This window comes from Sander vitreus, chromosome 22 (genome assembly GCF_031162955.1).
Source record: "Sander vitreus isolate 19-12246 chromosome 22, sanVit1, whole genome shotgun sequence".
Taxonomy (NCBI): domain Eukaryota; kingdom Metazoa; phylum Chordata; class Actinopteri; order Perciformes; family Percidae; genus Sander; species Sander vitreus.
The window spans coordinates 1,519,163-1,542,181 of record NC_135876.1 but is presented as its reverse complement, the minus strand read 5'-3'; the positions used below and the strand labels follow the sequence as shown (position 1 = coordinate 1,542,181).

The following is a 23,019-nucleotide window of genomic DNA, read 5'->3' as shown; positions in this document are numbered from 1 at the left end:
GGAGAAATAAAAAACAAAGAGAGAATAAAAGGCCTGAAGAAGATCAAGAGGGGGATGTGACCTCTTGTCAGTGTATGATTAACTCTTATAATCCTATAATATCCCTTCCTTCATAAATACGGTAATTTCTGGCGTGCTTGCCCAGTTGTGGTCCCAAGCTACGCCACCTCCTACATAATTGATTAGGCTGAGAGTTGGAAAGGCACTGTGTTGTAATGTGGCCCTTGGGGCATGTCACTCATCTTCTAATGGGCCCTTCTTTATGAGTAAATAACACAATGAGAGTGAATTGGAGGGAACGTAAACACCATGGTAATGGTAAGGTTCAGATGCGCGACACAATGAGGCAGACACAATGAGTACAAGCTGCAGCAGATGTTAGCTGGGCAGCAGATGTGTGTGTGTGTGTGTGTGTGTGTGTGTGTGTGTACCTCCCGCAGGTTGCCCTGGTCATGGCAGGGACAGAGGGCGGGGATGACACAAACCCCCTCAGTGTTGCGGTAAAGCCCCTCCCCACACACGCAGCCCTCGACAGAGCGGCTGCAGTTGACAGGAGAGGAGGAGTAAATGTCTTGGCAGCTCCTCTCGCACAGCGGGGCCTCCTCCGACGCGCTCCTCTTCCACTGCTCCCCGTCAGGACACGCTACAGGGGAAGAGGAGAGGGAAAGGAGTGAGATAAGTGTAAGAGGAGAGAAGATGAGACAGAAAGATGGTAGGATGGAGAGGAGAAATGGTGGAGAGAATTTAAATATACTGTAGTGGAGGAAAGGAATGACGGGGAATCAGAAGGGGGTGGAGACAGAAAATGAGTGCATTTGAAGGTACAGTATTACTCAGCATGCACTTTATTATGACAAGTTATTGTCATTGCATAACAAATGCTTGGTTCACACTACACGACTTTAGCCCTGAATTCCCTTGAAGCTCCCTGACAAAAGCCCCAGGTCAGAGGCAAATCGATGTTCTCGGTGCTCGCAAATCGGTGCTCGAGCACACTGTGTCAACTGTACAACGACGCTTTGAGTTTGCCGATCTATGGACGACAAATTCCTGCTATCTAGCAGGCTAAATATCTGGACCTGTCAGGGAGTCAGTTGAAGAGCTACAGCCAATAAGAGCGAGGGGTCACATTTAACAATGGGAACTTTACTGTATGTGTTGCATTTGCAACACAAAATGGACCAAAGTTGTTGTTGCTGTACCTAGAGGAAACAGGCTATAAGTAGTAAAGATGTGTGGAAATAGGTTACAGACTCTAAACCTTCTTTTGGTCTTGTTTTATCGTTGCAAATCAACAATATGTAGTGTGAAAACCACGACTTCAAGACTCCTTAAGACACAGCAAACTGTCAATTCACACCCTTTTTGCTTTTACAAGAGAATAGGTTCCACACTGCCATGAACAGGAGATGTTTTATTGTTCGTTTTTTTGCATTAGTGGTGTTATTCAACTTGTCAATGAAATTCACACTTCACACTATCCGGTATCGGGTCGCGGGGGTAGCAGCTCCAGCAGGGGACCCCAAACTTCCCTTTCCCGAGCCACATTAACCAGCTCCGACTGGGGGATCCCGAGGGGTCCCCAGGCCAGGTTGGAGATATAATCCCTCCACCTAGTCCTGGGTCTTCCCCGAGGCCTCCTCCCAGCTGGACGTGCCTGGAACACCTCCCTAGGGAGGCGCCCAGGGGGCATCCTTACCAGATGCCCGAACCACCTCAACTGGCTCCTTTCGACGCGAAGGAGCAGCGGCTCTACTCCGAGCTCCTCACGGATGACTGAGCTTCTCACCCTATCTCTAAGGGAGACGCCAGCTACCCTCCTGAGGAAACCCATTTCGGCCGCTTGTACCCTGGATCTTGTTCTTTCGGTCATGACCCAGCCTTCATGACCATAGGTGAGGGTAGGAACAAAAACTGAATGGTAGAATGAGAGCTTTGCCTTCTGGCTCAGCTCTCTTTTCGTCACAACGGTGCGATAAATTGAATGTAATACTGCACCCGCTGCGCCGATTCTCCGACCAATCTCCCGCTCCATTGTCCCCTCACTCGCGAACAAGACCCCAAGGTACTTGAACTCCTTCACTTGGGGTAAGGACTCATTCCCTACCTGGAGAAGGCACTCCATCGGTTTCCTGCTGAGAACCATGGCCTCCGATTTAGAGGTGCTGATCCTCATCCCAGCCGCTTCACACTCGGCTGCGAACCGATCCAGTGAGTGCTGAAGGTCACAGGCCGATGATGCCATCAGGACCACATCATCTGCAAAAAGCAGCGATGAGATCCCCAGCCCACCGAACTGCAACCCCTCTCCACCCCGACTACGCCTCGATATCCTGTCCATAAATACTACAAACAGGATTGGTGACAAAGCGCAGCCCTGGCGGAGGCCAACTCTCACCTGAAACGAGTCCGACTTACTGCCGAGAACCCGGACACAGCTCTCGCTTTGGTCGTACAGAGATTGGATGGCCCTGAGAAGGGACCCCCCTCACCCCGTACTCCCGCAGCACCTCCCACAGTATCTCCCGGGGCACCCGGTCATACGCCTTCTCCAGATCCACAAAACACATGTAGACCGGTTGGGCATACTCCCAGGCTCCCTCCAGGATCCTTGCGAGAGTAAAGATCTGGTCCGTTGTTCCACGACCAGGACGGAATCCGCATTGTTCCTCTTCAACCTGAGGTTCGACTATCGACCGAACCCTCCTTTCCAGCACCTTGGAGTAGACTTTACCGGGGAGGCTGAGAAGTGTGATACCCCTGTAATTGGCACACACCCTCTGGTCCCCCCTTTTTTAAAAAGGGGAACCACCACCCCGGTCTGCCACTCCTTAGGCACCGTCCCAGACTTCCACGCAATGTTGAAGAGGCGTGTCAACCAAGACAACCCCTCCACACCCAGAGCTTTAAGCATTTCTGGACGGATCTCATCAATCCCTGGGGCTTTGCCACTGTGGAGTTGTTTAACTACCTCAGCAACTTCCACCAGGGAAATTGACGACAATCCCCCCATCATCCTCCAGCTCTGCCTCTACCATAGAGGGCGTATTAGTCGGATTTAGGAGTTCCTCAAAGTGCTCCTTCCACCGCCCTATTACCTCCTCAGTTGAGGTCAACAGCGTCCCATCCTTACTGTACACAGCTTGGATGGTTTCTCCCGCTTCCCCCCTCCTGAGGTGGCGAACGGTTTTCCAGAAGCACCTTGGTGCCGACCGAAAGTCCTTCTCCATGTCTTCTCCGAACTTCTCCCACACCCGCTGCTTTGCCTCTTTCACGGCAGAGGCTGCAGCCCTTCGGGCCCTTCGGTACCTTGCAACTGCCTCCGGAGTCCTCTGGGATAACATATCCCGGAAAGACTCCTTCTTCAGTCGGACGGCTTCCCTGACCACCGGTGTCCACCACGGTGTTCGTGGGTTACCGCCCCTTGAGGCACCTAAGACCCTAAGACCACAGCTCCTCACCGCAGCTTCAGCAATGGAAACTTTGAACATTGTCCACTCGGGTTCAATGCCCCCCAGCCTCCACAGGGATGCACGAAAAGCTCCGCCGGAGGTGTGAGTTGAAAGTCTGTCGGACAGGGGCCTCCTCCAGACGTTCCCAATTTACCCGCACTACCCGTTTGGGCTTACCAGGTCTGTCCAGAGTCTTCCCCCACCCCCTGACCCAACTCACCACCAGATGGTGATCGGTTGACAGCTCCGCCCCTCTCTTCACCCGAGTGTCCAAAACATACGGCCTCAGATCAGATGAAACGATTATAAAATCGATCATTGACCTTTGGCCTAGGGTGCTCTGGTACCAAGTACACTTATGAGCATCCCTATGTTCGAAACATGGTGTTCGTTATAGACAATCCATGACTAGCACAGAAGTCCAACAACAAACAACCACTCTGGTTTAGATCAGGGAGGCCGTTCCTCCCAATCACGCCTCTCCATGTGTCTCCATCATTGCCCACGTGCGCGTTGAAGTCCCCCCAGCAGAACTATGGAGTCCCCCACTGGAGCCCCATGCAGGACTCCACTCAAGGTCTCCAAGAAGGCCGAATACTCCGAACTCTTGTTTGGTGCATATGCACAAACAACAGTCAGAGTTTTCCCCCCACAATCTGCAGGTGTAGGGAGGCGACCCTCTCGTCCACCGGGTTAAACTCCAACGTAGCGGCGCTCAGCCGGGGGCTTCTGAGTATCCCCACACCCGCCCGGCGCCTCACACCCTGGGCAACTCCGGAGAAGAAAAGAGTCCAACCCCTATCCAGGAGTATGGTTCCAGAACCGAGACTGTGCGTAGAGGTAAGCCCCACCAGATCTAACCGGTAGCGCTCCACCTCCCGCACAAGTTCCAGCTCCTTCCCCCACAGAGAGGTGACATTCCACGTCCCTAGAGCCAGCGTCTGCTGCCCAGGTCTGGTCCGTCGGGGCCCCTGACCTTCACTGCCACCCGTGTGGCAGCGCACCCGACCCCAGCGGTTCCTCCCACAGGTGGTGGGCCCATGGGATGGAGAGATGCATGCCACGTAGCTTTTTTGGGCTGTGCCCGGACAGTTTCCGTGGCAAACCCGGCCGGTGGAGGAGGGCAGGGTCCCTCCATGTCTTCCTCGGTCACTCATAGGGTTTTTGAAGCAATTTAGCTATTCAGCATTCAAACGCATCTTAAACTCTCACATAAGTCTCCTAAAATATACAGTTCTATTAGGCACTACATACACAGATTTTTCCATTCTATCTAGCATAAGCACTATAATTCTACAGTGAGCTGTAAGTACTTTTTGTTACAATATTAATTTTTTAGCAGCTTAGTCACAATTGATTCCCCACAATGATCAATAAAACGTCCTTCATCTCCCCTCTTCTCACTCACCACAGTCAGGGGCCATGCAGGTTTTTGTGCGGTGGTCAGGGCCCTCACATGGGGCCCCTCCGTACTGGCTGGGCTGCAGGATGCTTCTGGTGGAGATCTGTTGCCCCGTACCACAGCTTGCTGAGCACGGACTCCACTGGGACCAGCTGGACCACTCACAGTCCACTGCAGGGGGAGAGGATGGGAGAAAAATATAAACACGCTTAGGTCAGTGTTAGTTTTACATGAATGTACTTGCAGCAGTAAAGCAGCATTTAGAAGTATGTGTCAACTGAGCACTATTCCTCAGCTCGGCCAAATAAAACTACAATTACAGATATTATGCCCACATTGTTTTTTTTATTAAAGCCATTTGTTAACGGCAACATCTACTACTAATAATAATAATAATAATCATTTTTGTCTATTATTACAATTGGTCATGATAACATTAACTCCTTTGTAGAGATTTGGGAATCACCTACTCTGGCAAGAACAACCACCGACTGTATTCATGCAGAAACAGCTGTTTCTATTCATGTGTGAATGTGGTCACTTTGGATTTAGCCTATGTGCACCCTAGAAGAGGAGTAGCAAATGTCAAAAGATGGTTCGTGACAGCAAGTTTCCCCAATTAGTAATGATCAAAAACCAAGCACATACTTTGTAGTTTTAAATGGAATGACACCATCCAATAAAGGGAGAGTAACTGCTCCACAACTAATATCTAATGTGTTTTACTGGGGTAGTTTTTTGTACATTTACACTGATTACGATTTACTGTCAGATTCTTATAAAATTCTGGTATCGTGACAACCTATGTGCTGTCATTAACACAATCACTTTTTGTTTTTCTAACAACATGATGAATGATAAACTGAAGTTCTATTGAAAGTTGAAGGAAGCAACACTCCTTAAACACTGAGTGTGTTTCCCATATTCACTATGGAGGTGTTATGTAAAATGTTCATCATGATCAACTGTTATATAACTCCCAGGTTGACAAATACCTGAATTGCCCTTTAAACTCTGCTGTTAAACACTGCTCTCTGAGAAAAGGGGGATTTCACTATAACCAAATCCAGTAGAGAGAAGACAGGACGAGGATAACAGGCCCTGCTGGTCAAATCATGAGAGATATAAACCTAATCTCTTATGAAGATATGAGGGGCTGCACTTTTCGACACTCTGCTCCCCATCATCTTTTTAACTCTTTCTCCCCCCGCTAGTTTAAGATGGTATCACCTGTTTACGAAACAAAACCCCAGTAATGGCCTTTGTAGGCTGTGATTAATGTGACTGTCACTCAGTTATTTGAGCCAACTGTTGCAGCAGCTGCTACTAGCTACAGATAGGTTGACATATCTATCATGGTCCTGACAGTTCAACCACTGATTATTGTTGCTGATGCTTTCAATGCTAGAACCGAGGGGCCTATAAAGTGCAAGAAATGCATTCAGTAAGAACAGCTGTGACGGAGAATCACTCACCATCACAGAACTTGGAGGTACAGTTGAACACTCCTTTTTGGCACACACTGGAGAAAGAAGAATCAGGTGAGTGAAATAATATGAGGGGAAACCTCATTGAACACGGAGATACCAAAGCAAGCATCATATCACACAGCTGAGCCCATCAGAATATATCAAATGAGTATCATCACACTGTGAGGGAGATGAGATGACTTACGGCATGTCTGCTGCATGTCAGACTATCTATTACAGCAGATATCATTGTATCAAACCAGATTGTTGTTGACTGTACAGTTTGACAGAGACAGTGAAACTCAACTCTGCCAATGCTCCGTAACACTTTCAGAAATTGACTCTGAGATGATTTGAGTAGCATTTTTTTATATCAAAATATCTTTGTCAAGTTATTTGGGATATCTTGGTACATTTATGATGAATAAATTAGACCGTGGTCAACTTGACAGTGGTACTGCTTGTACTAGGGTTGGGCAGCGTTCACTTTTTTTTCCCGGTACTGATACCGGTACCTGGAATCCGGTTCTCTTTTTTCGGTACTTTCCCTCTGTAATAACAGACAAATGATTTCAGTTGTAAAAATAATTCCAAACCTATTTATCCTATTTACTTAGAACATTTTGTTATTTATTAAGAACATTTTAAACGCCACACAAAATAAAACTCCCTCCCAAACCCGTCCCTAAAAACAATCTAATAATTATTAATTTCTTACACGGCACCATATCTTTTATTCTTGTATTTGCATGTTATTATTATTAATTATTATTATTTTAAGCTGTTTTTATTTTCTATCTCTTTTTAAACTGCTCTTTAATGTTTTATGTAACGCTTTTTGAATTGCCTTGTTGCTAAAATGTACTGTAGAAATAAAGTTGCCTTGCCTTGCCCTACAACCCTAGCCTGTCAGTCAGTCAACAGGGCATAGTGAACACTGTGGTGCCTGCCTGTCACAATCTTAACAATGATTACTATGATGATGATGTTTTTTAGTGACGTAGAGATGTTTCACATGGGCTTTAAATGTCTATCACTGACTGAACGAATTACAGACTGAATATATTGATGAAAGTATCAAAATGATTGCAAAGTGATCGTATGAGCGATGCATGCCAGTTGCATCTTTCAATCATATTATATAACAATTCCTATCTTGGAACTAATAATAATAAATAAACATTATGGTCATATACTGTACCAAGAGATTAAAAATAAAAGAACCAGACTCAAATCACTCAAATATGAAGAGACATAACTAAGAATTAATTTCATGAATATGTGAGTATATGACCAGGCCAAAATCCTACAGGACAGTCTGGCTGCTCACAACACAGCTGGCTGAAATAAATAGTTAAATCAGTGAATGAATGGATGAAACCGTGTGAATTACCATGTGTTGCAGAGGTGCTGAATGACCGTTCCAGGTGGCAGCAGAGCTTCTGTGATCTGCTCAGTACTGACATTCCAGCGCTGGTCCCCAGTCGGCAGGGACAGCGGTGAACAGGGACAGTCAGTGTGGGGGACACAGGAGCCTTCATGCAACACCTATGAGGGAAACAGTCAGACTAGAAAAATCAGATCGTATCGGGGGTAAAATAAAATTCTATCACAGCAATCCAACTACACGCAAACACACACCCCTACATCCCCACACACACATGCGTGTTCAGACCTGTTCAGGAGGGCAGTGGCACCCAGGGGTGCAGGCTCCAGGTAAACACTGAGTGTGTGGCCAAAGGTCCTCACAGGTATATGGACAGGAACCTGAACAGTTACTAAACACCTGCCCAGTAGGACACCCTGCAACACACATGATTACACATGATTAACAAACGATGAATTGCATCATGTCTCATATATATTTTAATACACAAACATATGTGTGTGTTTTTTCTCTATGCACACTTTACAATATATGTCTTCAGAACAGATTGTCTCAGACACATTTGAGGTCACACCTTTGACTGCATAACACTATAAATAAACTAACTGAAAATATCACTCATTAAGCTTCTTATGAGTTGCATGGCAACCACAGGAGTTATATTGCTTGGTAGAAATAAAGTACATAAATGTGCTCAATTTACAATTTCAATGATGTGTGTGTTTTTGTTACCAGGCAGGCAGCTTTTGGTGTTACAGACGGTGTGCTGTTCCAGTGGTCCAACACAGGGCATCCCACCAGGCTCTGGCTCTCTAAGGACCGTCTTGTTCCGCATTGACAACCCGCCGCCACACGTGGCGCTGCACTCACTCCAGGGTGACCACTCATTCAACAAACATCCCACTGGAGAAGAAAGGGAGGACACAGACAGTGGTGGAATTCAGATACTTTACTTAAATAAAAATACTAATAACACACTGTAAAAATCCTGCATTGAAAGTATTACTTAAGTAAAAGTATGTTAATATCATCAGGAAAATGTACTTTAAAGTGCTCATATTATGTTCATTTTCAGGTTCATAATTGTATTTAGAGGTTGTACCAGGATAGGTTTACGTGGTTTAATTTTCAGAAAACGCCATATTTTTGTTGTACTGCACATCCTCTTTTCACCCTGTGTGTTGAGCTCTCTGTTTTAGCTACAGAGTGAGACCTCTCACTGCTGTAACATCTTTGTTGGGAGTCGCACATGCTCAGTAGCTAGGTTAGGACTACCTGCCAGTCAGAAGCAGAGTATGAGGGCGTGTCCTGACAGTACCTAGGTAAGGACTACTAGCCAGTCAGAAGCAGAGTATGAAGGCGTGTCCTGACAGTACCTAGGTAAGGACTACTAGCCAGTCAGAAGCAGAGTATGAGGGCGTGCCCTGACAGTACCTAGGTAAGGACTACTAGCCAGTCAGAAGCAGAGTATGAGGGCGTGCCTGACAGTACCTAGGTAAGGACTACTAGCCAGTCAGAAGCAGAGTATGAGGGCGTGCCCTGACAGTACCTAGGTAAGGACTACTAGCCAGTCAGAAGCAGAGTATGAGGGCGTGCCCTGACAGTACCTAGGTAAGACTACTAGCCAGTCAGAAGCAGAGTATGAGGGCGTGCCCTGACAGTACCTAGGTAAGGACTACTAGCCAGTCAGAAGCAGAGTATGAGGGCGTGCCCTGACAGTACCTAGGTAAGGACTACTAGCCAGTCAGAAGCAGAGTATGAGGGCGTACCCTGACAGTACCTAGGTAAGGACTACTAGCCAGTCAGAAGCAGAGTATGAGGGCGTGTCCTGACAGTAGCTAGGTAAGGACTACTAGCCAGTCAGAAGCAGAGTATGAGGGCGTGCCATGCTAGCAGCTAGGCGAGCATTATAACGTGTGTTCCAAAGTGACCACGTTTGTCTCTGAAGTAAAGGCTGGACTACAGTAGAGCTGTTTGGAGCAGTTTGTGAACAGTGTTTTCTGTTGGAGATGGTAAGTCCCTTTGGGGGGGACTTTGGGCTTTTTCACTTTGTAAACCTATAACATGCACAAAAAAGATATATAACACAACTACGGTTGGGTATCGTTTTTTTCTTTTCCGATACTGGTGCTAAAATGATACTTTTAAAAAACGGTGCCGGTGCTTAAACGGTGCCTGAACCGATACTTTTAAAAATATTTTTTAAAATATGTATATATTTAAAAAAGAAAAAAGGAGCACAAAACGACAGTCAGCGACACGGCTTGTTTATTGCTAAGGCCATATGGTAAAAATTAAATAATTTATTAAAAATGTAATAACAATAACTTATAACAATAACTTATTTCACCAGTAAATTGCTGGTAAATGACAAAAACAACCACTAGATGGAAAAGGGGTATTTTACAATAACTTTGAATGCACCATGAGGCTAGCGAGGCGAGTTTCAACACAATAAAGGAAAGGGAAAAAGCCAAAAAGCATAATATGAGCACTTTAAGTATTAAAAGTAAAACTACTCAATGCAGAAAAAATTACAAAAGTCAAAAGTACAATATTTCTCTCTAAAATGTAAAAGTAAAAGTGGAATGAAAAGAAAAGACTCAAGTAAAGTAGAAGGGTGTCAAATTTGTACTTCAGTACAGTACTTGAGTAAATGTACTTAGTTACATTCCACCAATGGACACAGTTGGACAAAACTTTCAGTCCTGTAAGTTAAATGTGCCCTTTTAACACTAGGTTGAACTAGGATGATGTAGAAATGTTGGGATATTGTCAAATATGCATGTTAGTACTTGTTCCAAGTCAAACCTGGACATGATGGCAGATCACAGTTCTCTGTCTGCATGGTGTCATCACAGGAAGGACCGCCCTCTGTATCCTGGCAAAGACGTATTCTTGTCATCTGGCCACGCCCACAGGAAGCTGAGCAGGAGCTCCATGGGTTCCATGGCTCATACACCGGACACTGAAGCTTGGTGCACACCAGTGTGCCGTTCTCACACACACTGCAGATGAAGGGGTGTTTCGAGAGGTGAGATAACAGCTGATCTCATGCTGGCAAAGTAAGCTATCTGATCCCTAGAATCAAGTATTACAGACCTGAACAGGCTGTAAAGTCTGCTCTTAATGTTAGACATCCTCTACTAATATTACAGTTCAATTTGGATGCACTATTCTACAAACTCAAAATTGTAATCTTGACATTTCACATCAAATAATAAAATTCACACAAATCTGTTCTCACCAGGTGTTACAGTCCATGGAAAACTCCTCTTTAGGCATGAACTCCAGTGTCCCGTTGCCTGATGGGATACCACAGCGACACTCTGTAACTGACACACAGTGGCCGTCCTGCAACAACTGTCCCTCTGGACACCGACAGCCTGAGAAATTAAAGAATAAAGTAGCACAATGAAAGAGATTAAAAAATAGAGAAACAGATATGTTGGTGGCCGATCCAGTAATCAAACAGTCTTCTAAGGTACTGTTCAAGTTAAAAGTCAAAGATCACCTGGGTGACAGGCTTCTTGGAGACACTGCACATGCTCCCATAAGTCAGTGCAGCTACGAGGACATTGATTGGCACAGCTCTCTTGGTAGGTCCGCCCCCTATCCTCACAGCGCTCACCTAGGAAACAAGGAAAATCAATCTTTCACACTTTTCATAAATAAAGAGATAAGTAAAGCTCACTGCATGTGTCACAGAAAGTGATGGTATGTAAATATCTAATGGTGTCCTTGAGTGTCGAGAAAGGCGGCCATGAATAAAATGAATTATTATTATTATTATTATTATTAATATTATAAACCCATAACATAACTTTTTGACCCACAGTTTGCTGATTGACCTTTCTACTTACCTTTCTGTTAACCTCCTTTGTGTTTGTGATGGCATGTCAATATCTAAGTCTAGTGAGTTTTAAAAAGGAGCAGTTGTACCTGGGCACAGTCCTGTGTTGCAGCTCTGGGTCTGTGTCTGTTGGCTTTTACAGTGGGGTCCTGGAAGAGAGGCCAGGGGCTGTCTGTAGCGCTGCCTGACGCCACCGCTGCAAGGCTCTGCACAGGCTGTCCAAGCGCTCCACACACTCCACTGACACAGATCTGGAAGGGTAGAATGATTATCATAACCACCATCAAGTCTGTTCTCATCCTAATTAAAATGACTGTAATTGTCATGATGACTGCTGTAATAGCTGTAATTGTTGTAATCACCAGCCACGATAACAAAAGCGTATTTACTGTTTATGGACTCCTGTACAATCATCCTTGAGCTGGGGGAATGTCTGATTTATATCTTAGAGATAAGAGTTTCTTCTATTTATTCATAGTAAAGTAACACCTGTTTATCCTAACTGAGCAGTAGAGGTATTGTATACTATATCTGGACTAACTATGAAGAAGTACAAACATTTCTTAAACTATCTACTGATGGTAACTATTATTCTCAACTGGCAGCAGTAAATTGACACACAATTAATATTTACAGGAATAGCAATGAAATCCTGGTACCACACTTTAAAGTTTTTCCAGATATTCCAGATTAAAAATGTGTATACAGGGTGTGACTTTCTGACATTTTTCCTAATCTGGTATTAACCTTACTTGCAGGATAGAGACTACTTTGTTTCAATCTGTAATTCCACCTCCACTTCCATCTGAGCGCATAAAAATGAGGTCCCCAAGGCTCCATTCCCAGGCCTCTTCTGTGCAACCTCTAAAACTATCTCCCACTAGCTCAGATTGTGGAAAACAATACATCCTAACATAATTATGTAAAGGACACACATCTTTACATAACAATATTACCAAGTCATCAAGTGACTGTAAGAATATATCAAACATTTAAGCACTTATGTCTCAGCGGGATTTAGAATAGGCTCAACTACTGTAATTGTGCCTTTACAAGTCTCTCCAAGAAGTCAATCCAGAAGCTGGATCTCAATCAGAACACTTCTGCTAAAGCTCTTCCTAAGACTAAGAAAGTGGAATACATCAGTCCAGTTCTTAGGTCTTGGCACTGGCATCCAGTGTGTCAAATAATAATAATAATAATAATCCTTAACTGAATGGTTTAGGGCTAAAATACATCTGATCTGAAACTACAATTAAGACCTCTGTGGTCTTCTGGGACAGGTCTGCTTACTATCCCCAGGGCCATAACTAAACATAGAGAAGTTTGAGTTTGTAAGCACGTAATACCTGGAACAAACTCTCACATGACACTACTTATAATATATATCATTCAATTCTAAATGATTTATTTATATTTCTCACTGGAGTGTAATTGTACTGTAATGTATTTCTTTTCTTTTCGTTTTATCTAATTTGAGCTTATATTTATCTTTTATTTTATTCTTTAAAAATCCATTTTAGATGTGTCTTTTTATATTGGCTCATGTATCTCATACAACTTGTCCTAACACCTTTTTATGTCTTATGTAAACACTTTGGATTTCGTTGTTGTACAAATAAATCTCTCTCTCTCTTGGACGAACGCCATTACCTCTGCAGATGTTAGCATCTGGACAGAGCCTCTCCTCTGCCATTGGTTCTGGACATTGGCTCTCCTCCTCCTCTCTAGAGACCGGAAGACCAGAATCCAGGTCCAAACAGGCTCGGAAACGCCTCTGGATTGAGACCATGTTATTGTCACTGAAAACTCCTGCTTGGGAGGTGCTGTTCTGGAGGAAGGAAAAGGGCACACATGGAGAACAGGGAGTCCACTCCGACCACTCGCTGATGATGACTAAAAGAAAGAAAAAGCAGGGTGACAGGATTATGGAACTATTCCACCAGGACCCCTATAAATGACTCTCACTGTCCTGCGTTCTTACCTTCACACTCTCTAATGTCACACTGAAAAGTTCCACCATGGCAAAGGCTGGAGGACAGAACAGCCAACAAACAGATTATAATCACAATATGTCAAACTGAGTCATAGACAGTATATCCCAGACAAACAGAGAGAAAACAACAAGTGGATGAAAAGAGAAATTGCAGAGAATGAAGAGATGCAGCAGAGGCAGAAAGACCATGGTAGCTAATACCTAATACTGCATTTATCCAATTTTATGTACAAAACAAACCACAGTTATTTAGTATATAAGTGTTTCTCAAACGTTCTGTATTGTAAGAGTTAAAAACTAATTTGGTGTAACAGACAGACTGATACAGAAAACATAAGGCCCTCTGCCATAGCTCCATGGGTTTTTAACAGCCAGTGTCTAACCAGGTACTGCAGCCTATGGTGACCGTGGCGCCCTGAGGGACAGTGACAGGTGTGGGTGGTTGTCCTGAAGCGTGGTGCTGCAGGTGGACGCAGCCACATTCCTCTGAAGGAACACAGCTACCGTTGTGCTGCAGCATGCCCTAGAAAGGAAAACACACAATTCACAAACCAGTCAAGTTGCTGTTTACATCCATATCTGTTCAGACTCATATAATATATGTAGTGAAGACTTTGAAGCAATAGGCCCAAGAAGACAGCTGTTTTCAGTTCTACTGAATGCTGCTATCAGAGAGGATTTTGGCAATCAATCAAAACTGGAAGTTCCCAAAAATGGCCAAAAAACACTACAAAAGTTGTCATCACAACATTAACAACAACAATATGTAGCACAGCCAAATTGACTTCCTAAATTTATGCCAGTATATTTTTGCTCAGATCTCATACAGACACACAGTCTAGCAAAATGCAACTATTTTTACATGCAAATTGTGATGTTGTCAGAATTATGTCCAAAAGGTTTGTCACTTGCTCTACATTGTAAATACAGAGTTTGTATTGAGGAGAAGGAGGAGAATGCTTTGACCGGACAGAATATATTTTGATTACTCTCTTCTACATCAAGTATTCAGATGTAGAATTATTATCTAAATGTAGCAGGTTAACTGCGAGGGACGTTTACCACTGGGACGTGTGAAACATGTCAAAAAACAGGACATAGCAAAACAAATTTGATAAGTTGCCTAAAACTGTCTGATTCACATTTGTCCTCAATGACCAGCAATCAAGAAGGTGCCTTTACCTTCACAGTATCAACATTAGTCCCACCTGCCATGTTCATTTTCAGAAACCACAATCTCTGAGGACATTGAGGACCATTTTTCACATTTTGACATTATTCTAATGATCCAATTCAGGTTTGCTTTATTGTGAGTAAAGGAGTGATTTGCACATTATGTATATCCTATACATATTGTATAAAATAGACTGGGGCAAATTAAATATTGACCTGTGGGCAGTAGCAGCCAGGCGTACACTCCCTGACGCCTAAACACAGATCTCCTTGGCCCTGAAGTGCACACTGCTTCTCACAGGGCGCACCACATGCTGAGTACACAAATGGGGCTTCACAATCTAAAAACATGAAGAAAAAACATGAAGTAGGTTATGAACACTATCAATATGTACAAAATGAAACACACAGAAACAAACATACACACCAACATGGTTGTAACTCACCATCACATTGACTGAGACTGCATGTCCTGCTCTCTGTTTCAATAGGAGTGCACTGCTGTCCCCTGGTGGCTGGGGAGAGAGCTACACGGTAGCGCTGCTGCCTCTGAGATACACACGAGCACTGGGACCAAACACTCCACTGCGACATGGGACAGCCTGCAGAAGAAGACAAGTCAACCAATCTGTCACTAAATCACTGAGAATCTGTGAAGCAGCACTTGAAGTTGGACTCATGTGACTCAGAGTTGGTCCTAGTGAGTCTACTGCTAAGTTAATCAGTGTATAATGGATCTATTTATTAACCAAACATTAGGATTATCCTCTTTTACAATCAATATAAAGATCTTCTTACTGGCATCAACTACTAAAGTATAGTTAAATTGCATTAATCAATTGTCAAATACAGCTAAGAACAGGGCTGGAAAATATATCTATCTATTAATCTATCTATTGAATTATTGAGTAGCAAATCAAAATAAATGTAGTCATGAAAATACATATAATCTCTAGCTCATATAAATTCAGAACAGTTACAGCATTCTATGACATTCATCCACAAACCAATCTTTCAGTCAGCACACACAAGGAAAGATTGTGGACTAATGTATTTAAAAACATTTGTTATTGATGTAAATATATGAATGAGATTCAAGTTTTTGGTACATATTGTCCAGCCTTAAAATAAATCTCACTTCCTGACATTTAAATATAATATTAACTGTCTGCAACACACACTGCTCTTTTTTATGAATGTCTCATTGTGTAGCCTTAGGAGAAAGAGGTGCACACACACTAAAGATTGTTCATTAAGTACAATAATGACCTTTCAATATTCCGTCTTCAGTGATAATATTCAACATGTGACCAAGAGGGTCGATATATAGACTTCACCTGACTCAACCTAGGTGTGTGGATCAAACCAGGTCCAACTCATTACTTATGTCAACATATCATGTACACATCTAATTATTCACATTATCATCTAGTGAGTTTAGTTACTCATGTGTACCGCTGTTTGTTTATGTCTTGTAATTTATGGTTAACTTGGACTTGGATCCTCTCTTAGTCTGAACAGGTTTATGACTATAGTACCATATGTTTTCAGATCTTAGTAAGACATAGCCTACCATATTAGTTATATTTACTAGGTTCTTTCTTTCAGGGGGTTAAGCATTTGATTGCCCCCCAATGATAGATGTGGAATTAATATCTCTGTTTCCTGTGTAAATCATTTGATGTGTATATATTGATGCAAGTGATGGGCTCAGCCTGGGATTCACATCTGGGCTAAAGTCTAAATATGAACCTTCTTGATCATGTTGAATATTACCTGATGAAGACGTAATACCAAAACCTTGTTTGTTGGTTTGTTTTTCTGTCAACAGTATTACGGAAAACTACTAGCCAGATTTTCATTAAACTTGGTGGAAGGGTAAAAATTCACACTGCATTGACATTGTAAAATAGGACATGGCTTTCTTAGGACATGGCCCTCTCAGAGTGCCGTTCTGGTTTGTCTTAATAAATCGTAGAAGTTAGGTACTTTATGAACTTGTGTTGTCTTCACTAATTAAACCCTGCAACTACATATAATTGTTCTGTTGCAATAACTCAATTTACCAACAGGAATCTGTTCAAATCACCCTGATTACCATGGTTTCTCATAACACACATAAATAATTCATATCATCAGACAGAGCCACCACAAAGAGGACCACAGAATGAAATTACAATGAAAAATGATTTCATTGTACAGCACACAGAGGGCCTCCTTCTATTAGACTCTGACCAGCATCAGTTTACCAAGCTGACCAGAACCAAGAGTAGCATTGTTGAGCTTTGTCTGTACCTGGACATGGCTGTTTGTAACACAGCTGGGTCTCCTCTCTGTTCCTCTCAGCCTCAATCTCAGCGGGACACGCTGCATTTCCTTCCTCCTCACACACACACACCCGCCGCCGTGACACAGAACCTGCGCCACAGCTCTGGGAACATGGTGACCAAGGCGACCAGGGGCAAAGGTCATCTGTAGGCAAGAGATTCAATATGATCAGGTCAAAATGTGAACTGTATTTACCTACTTCATGATCCTGTTTTGCTGACATCCTCCTTCCAAGATTATATATACAGTTCAGTGGCGGCTGCTGGTCTTTCAAAGAGGGGAAGCTCATTTTCGGCCTACATCATAAAAATTGTCCATTTATTTATAATATTATAATAATATATAATAATAATATATTCTATAATAATAACATAATATAATAATTATTATAATCATAATTTATAATATCTGTGAGATGGTTTCATCAAGAAGCATGGCCAGCAGTACATTTTCTTTGTCCAGTCAGCCAGCTAACTTTGTCATACCAGGACAGCTGAAAAGACCTGTTACTTTGCCCTATCTATTGCACGCTTTGCAATCTTAGGTGTTGATCTGCCCTGCTGTTGTGCCCATATTATGAAAAAAATCACTTTTTCTGGGATTTGGGGTGCTATTTTGTGTCTCTGGTGCTTCCACACACATACAAACTTTGAAAAAAAAACATCCATGCTGTTCTGAGTGAGAAACGGTTTCTGGATGTGTCCTGCCTTCAGTCTCTGGGTGAGCTGGTCAAAATCTGCACGGCTTTCTACGTCACTAGCTGAGACGAGGGGGCTAGGGGGCTAACCGTTAGCATGCTAGCGCTAGCATGCTAGTTCGTTCTCAATGGCAAAACACTGCTACAACACACACAAATTCACCCTAATCTACAAAATAAATTGTATAGAACTCATTACATGTCCCTGTTCTGCAGGTATTCCACACAAAGTTGGAAGTGTGCCCTCGTTTAGAAGAAGTCTCCCGGCTATCCTGCCTTGTACTACTGAAGTTGGAGAAACAGCTAGCTAGCTCATGTAGTCCTTACCTAGCTACTGAGCATGTAGTCCTTACCTAGCTACTGAGCATGTGCGACTGATAACAGATGATGTTACAGAAGTTAACAGGTCTCACTCTGTAGCTAAAACAGACCTGACAGCCTGTGAAAGGAGGAGCTGCAGCAATGTGCAGTAGAACAAAAATATGGTGTTTTTTGAAAATTAAAACCATGTAAACCTATTCTGGTACAACCTAAAAATACAATTATGAACCTGAAAATGAGTATAATATGACCACTTTAAGTTTCTCCTCGTAAGGAAGACTTTCAAATGGCTTTGCCAAAACCAGGTCGACAATATTAGCATTGTCTGCCATCATGTGCAGTTTCCTAGCTGGCTAGTTCACCCCTACAACACTAGCCTAGCCTACTGTATGAATGAATGAATGAATGAATGAATGAACAAATGATCTAACAAAACAATATTAAACTCGAAGAAGGAAATGTGGGAATTAGGTTAAACTGAAACAAGGAATCTGGTGTATACTTGTATGAAATATATGATGAAAATTGGCTAGCAATTTCGCCAAGCAAATACCAAGAAATAGGTCGTAGCAGTTTGTCTTTCAACTACACTTGCAAGATCCGCGATGGGACTGAGCTGTGAGCTCGAACAGCTTCGGCGACTTTTTGTAGTACAAAATCGCTGTCAAACAAAAGGATATGCAGTCTTTCGACAGACCCTCCAATCATCACGCAGAAGCCCGGAGACCAGGCCAGCCCACTGCTCCATTGAACCCCAGAGACGCCGAGCGTCCGTGGGCGGGACATAATCGCAGCATTTATCCAATGACCGTCTAGTTTCGAAAAACTGCTCAAGGCAGCCCCATTGAAGTCAATGGACGCCACGGTTCAACAGGGAAATGCACTGTGACGCTACGGGAATGTATGAGAAGGAAATCAGGTCAGCTGATTCTGAATGAACTCGTCTTCGAGATTAATGTATTCTAACTAATTTTTTGTCAATAAAATGTTAACACAATAGTACATATTTGACCACATTTTAGGGGAAGCCAAGCTTCCCTTGCAGTCTTAAAGAAATCGCCTCTGATACAGTTCATACAGTATGTATCAATGTACTATAACTGGAAATTATGCATGTCTGTTTTTTGGTAATAAACAGAACCTTTAGATGGCTATGAATGAATACAAGAATGAATAAATATAATTAAATTAAATTATAAGTATAATTGTGGCATTTCTAAACAAACCTAGACATGGAGGAGTGTGACAGTCCTGTGATTCTCTGTCCGGCCCGCTGCAGTGAGTCCCGTTGTTACGTGGAGGAGGGTTGATGCAGGCACGGGTTCGAACCTGTGCGCCCTGACCACAGGTCACTGAGCAGTCAGACCACACTGACCATGGGGTCCAACCACCATCCACTGGAGACAACACACAGGAATTGGTGATTTACAAGGCATCTTAACAACATGCCAGTCAACGTTTTTACAACAGGACAAACATAAATACATATTACACAATGTAAGATTGTCCCTGTACTGTGATCCCTGTGATCACAGGTCAAATGGAATTGGTATATACTCTTTCATTAAAAATAAGCTAGCAATGTAAGCTGGGTACTTTGTTTGCATCAGTGTCCATGTTATTCTACCACATTGAAGCCTACTTCATTCACTCTTTGTCTTTAAAATTGTTGCAGTGACCCACCTCTGCAGTCAATGTCTTGGCAGATATTTCCCTCTGGGGTGCATGTGCTAGGAGGAAAAACAAATTAGAGAGTGTTTGAAAATGCAAACCCTTTGAATTGCCATTTCCATTTTCACTGCAAACCATCAACAAAATATTATTTTCCTCTGCGTTTGTGGGCATCCATCTCACCATTGTTTACACTCGCCCTGCAGCCAGGTGTCTCCCACTCTGAGCTCCTGGTCGTCATGGAGACAGAGAGGTGGGCAGGGTCCTGGGTCGCAGTTTTTATGCTGGACTTCTTCAAAATGGCAATTTGCTCCTTCAGTCTCTGGGATCAGAGACCTGACACACAACAGTGGCACAAAACGGTGAATGTGTGTTTCTGGTTTACTTTGAGTGAAGATTTGTAATTACAAAGAAATTATAAAAATACAAAATTTCCCTGAGAGGGTGGGAATTATAGTTTTCAATTAAAGAACAAAAATGTACAAATAAAGATGTTATAATACTGTAAGTATAAACAGGTATTTATGTTTCTTTCCTTTTCTTTACCTGTATCTGGTTCTCTGGCCCTGCCCACAGGACACGCTGCACAACGCCCAACTGGACCAGGAGCTCCAAATGCATGTGGCCTGGCAGCTGTTATTGGTGCAGAGGAGCTGTCCATCTGAGCAGCTGCAGTTGTTACAGTCCACCTGATGCCAGCTGCCCGCTGCCCAAATCTGCCCCAGTGAGTCCACACAGTCACACTGCCACAGCTGTACACACACTCCATCCTGCTGCAACTGGCCTGGACACGCACGCAAAAATATGTACTATGTTAATAAACAGACAGGGGTTTTGTTAAGGCCCAGTCTTACATTACTGCAGCTGATACATTCCACTAAAAAACCCACATGTACTTTAAATAGGGTTCCTCATCCACAAAAATACATATTTTGTCACCTAGCTGTATTAAGCTGCATGCAGACTGTTTTGGTTTTATGATATCTGTCAAAGAAGTTTGCTTCCAAAACTAAACAGTTGAGGTAAATGAACCTCCATTTACGCTGCACACAGAATTAAAAAATTACATTTAATCTCTTTTTTTCTCTTTTCTTTTTTTTTTTTTACTATTTTTGCATTCTGACTAAAGATAGTCCATATACCTCATTGTGAACTGTTTTAATGGGGGACTATTTTTTTTGTAGAAAAAAATAAATATCAACCAGGGTAGAAATACTGAGCACACACACACACACACACACACACACACACACACACACACACACACACACAGCCTAAGTACCTTTAGGACAGCGACAGCCAGGTTGACATTCGGTGGTGTTGCTGTGACACTCTATGCCCTGCTGGAGGTCTGAGCACCGCTGTGGACACTGGTTGGCACACGGCACAAACTCCTGGCCTGGGGGGCACCCTTTCTCATCTGATAATACACAAAGAGGTCATGAATTTTCCCATGATACTGCAGGCATTTCTTCTGCATCGTGCGTGCCTCACCAAGGATGCTAATCACAGGCTTACCTAGAAAATGGCCTTATGCTGAATAAATGATTCAGCATATGAAATTAATAATTTGTCTTTGCACAGGATGAACTCTCCTTGGGGTCATATAGCAATCTAAACTCTAAAGTGAACAAGCCTGCATAAGTGTGTGTGTGTGTGTGTGTGTGTGTGTGTGTGTGTGTGTGTGTGTGTGTGTGTGTGTGTGTGTGTGTGTGTGTGTGTGTGTGTGAACATGTAGGTCTGTCTCACCGCAGGGTTTGGTGTTGCAGGGTTTGACCTGGTTCTTCTCTCCTTCACACTTCTTCCCTCCGTTCTTGGGCGGAGGGCTGGAGCAGGAGCGAGTGCGTATGGAGCGCCCGCCTCCACAGCCTTTATCACAACGAGACCAGGGACTCCAGCGAGACCAACCTCCATCCACTACACACAAACAAACATGAACATAAGCACAAAATATGACACCAGTGTTTTTATACCATGTACTAGTAATCACAAAGACTTTACAATAAATGATCATTCCAGTTGATCACAACTTGATTCTTATTTTTTTGGCCAGAATTTCTATTGGTTAGAATGTACTCACCAAAGTAATTGACTGCAGCAATCGACTTGATGAATACAATGGTATATTTTTACGGATTGGAATGATGACCTGGGTTGTGATAAAAAGGAATTCTTTTTCATCTTTTAATACATTTTTTAAGCAAATACATTTTTATAAAAGGTGTGTATCCAACCTTTTAGGTAAGATAAGCCCAGACCCACAGGGGACCGGAAGGGGCCACAAGGCTCCAGGTTCATCATGTGGCAATTACTTTGTAGTCATTTTATTAATTGAACATGAATTCAGTAAAGCACAATATAAACTGAATTAATGTGAAGGAAAAACCGGCATTATTACCAAATATTAAAGGCTAATCCTTTAGGGCCCTGAGTTAAAAACTAGTTTTAAGGCCTTTATTATTTATTGTGCTCATGGTGCATGGTGTGGTTAATGTTATGACAAACTGATTAGCAATTACTAACTAACACAAAAACAATGCAGTGTGTGGGAGGAATTTGAGGGTGAGGGGTCATTAGGGGCACACAGCAACAACAAAAAAATCAGGCATGGGCCGGTATACGATTCTGACAGTATAATAACCTTTAGCAAAAATATCACGTTTCACAGTATTGCAATTACAGGTTTAAAATGTATTATTTTTTTTAAATGTCTGGGTAAAAAAAAGTTGAATTAATTTTGTGCCAATGCAGTTGTAGGTGCAGACTGATTTTAAATGTACATTACTACAGAACAATATTGCAAATCTGATGACAATCATCACTGAAACATTAAAGCTTGAAAATCAGTCAAAGACCGTCAAAGACAATGTAACGTTTTCTGAAAGGGATGGATTAAAGATTGCAGATTGACTCTACGTGCTGATCAGTTGGCTGACCTCTGCAGGGCCTGATGTTACAGAAGCGATGCTCCAGGTTTCCTCCCAAGATGTCTTCACACCACGAGCCGTTGGTCCGGGGGCGGAGGAAGGCTCGGATCCTCTGCTGCTGACCCACTCCACAGGACCGTGAACAGGAGCGCCACTCCCCCCACTCTGTCCACGAACAGTTCCTCCCCACACAGTCTGCCCCCACACACACATCGTCTCCATCTGGGAACATATTACAAAAGACATAAGACTGCTTGACATAGTAGTATTAGTGTATTAGTGTCAATTGTGATGCTTTGGTTTAATTGCTGGTATCTCATCTCCTTTACAATTTCAACCTTGT

At 43.0% G+C, this 23,019-nt stretch overlaps 1 protein-coding gene across 1 annotated transcript in view; it reads right to left on the bottom strand.

The window, feature by feature from the left end:
• Positions 1-23,019, bottom strand: part of sspo (SCO-spondin) — a 101,063-nt gene that overhangs the window by 9,909 nt on the left and 68,135 nt on the right. The window contains exons 90-112 of the mRNA XM_078281153.1: positions 22,686-22,898; positions 21,499-21,666; positions 21,032-21,169; positions 20,296-20,533; positions 19,933-20,085; positions 19,762-19,808; positions 19,305-19,475; positions 17,028-17,204; positions 15,179-15,334; positions 14,949-15,073; positions 13,943-14,082; positions 13,548-13,594; positions 13,217-13,459; positions 11,653-11,814; positions 11,225-11,341; positions 10,958-11,096; positions 10,522-10,718; positions 8,443-8,613; positions 7,999-8,126; positions 7,717-7,871; positions 6,330-6,376; positions 4,861-5,025; positions 432-643 (exon numbers count right to left, since the gene is read on the bottom strand). Of these exons, the coding sequence (XP_078137279.1) occupies positions 432-643; positions 4,861-5,025; positions 6,330-6,376; positions 7,717-7,871; positions 7,999-8,126; positions 8,443-8,613; positions 10,522-10,718; positions 10,958-11,096; positions 11,225-11,341; positions 11,653-11,814; positions 13,217-13,459; positions 13,548-13,594; positions 13,943-14,082; positions 14,949-15,073; positions 15,179-15,334; positions 17,028-17,204; positions 19,305-19,475; positions 19,762-19,808; positions 19,933-20,085; positions 20,296-20,533; positions 21,032-21,169; positions 21,499-21,666; positions 22,686-22,898 (3,509 nt within the window). The remainder of the gene's footprint in view (positions 1-431; positions 644-4,860; positions 5,026-6,329; positions 6,377-7,716; positions 7,872-7,998; positions 8,127-8,442; positions 8,614-10,521; positions 10,719-10,957; positions 11,097-11,224; positions 11,342-11,652; positions 11,815-13,216; positions 13,460-13,547; positions 13,595-13,942; positions 14,083-14,948; positions 15,074-15,178; positions 15,335-17,027; positions 17,205-19,304; positions 19,476-19,761; positions 19,809-19,932; positions 20,086-20,295; positions 20,534-21,031; positions 21,170-21,498; positions 21,667-22,685; positions 22,899-23,019) is intronic.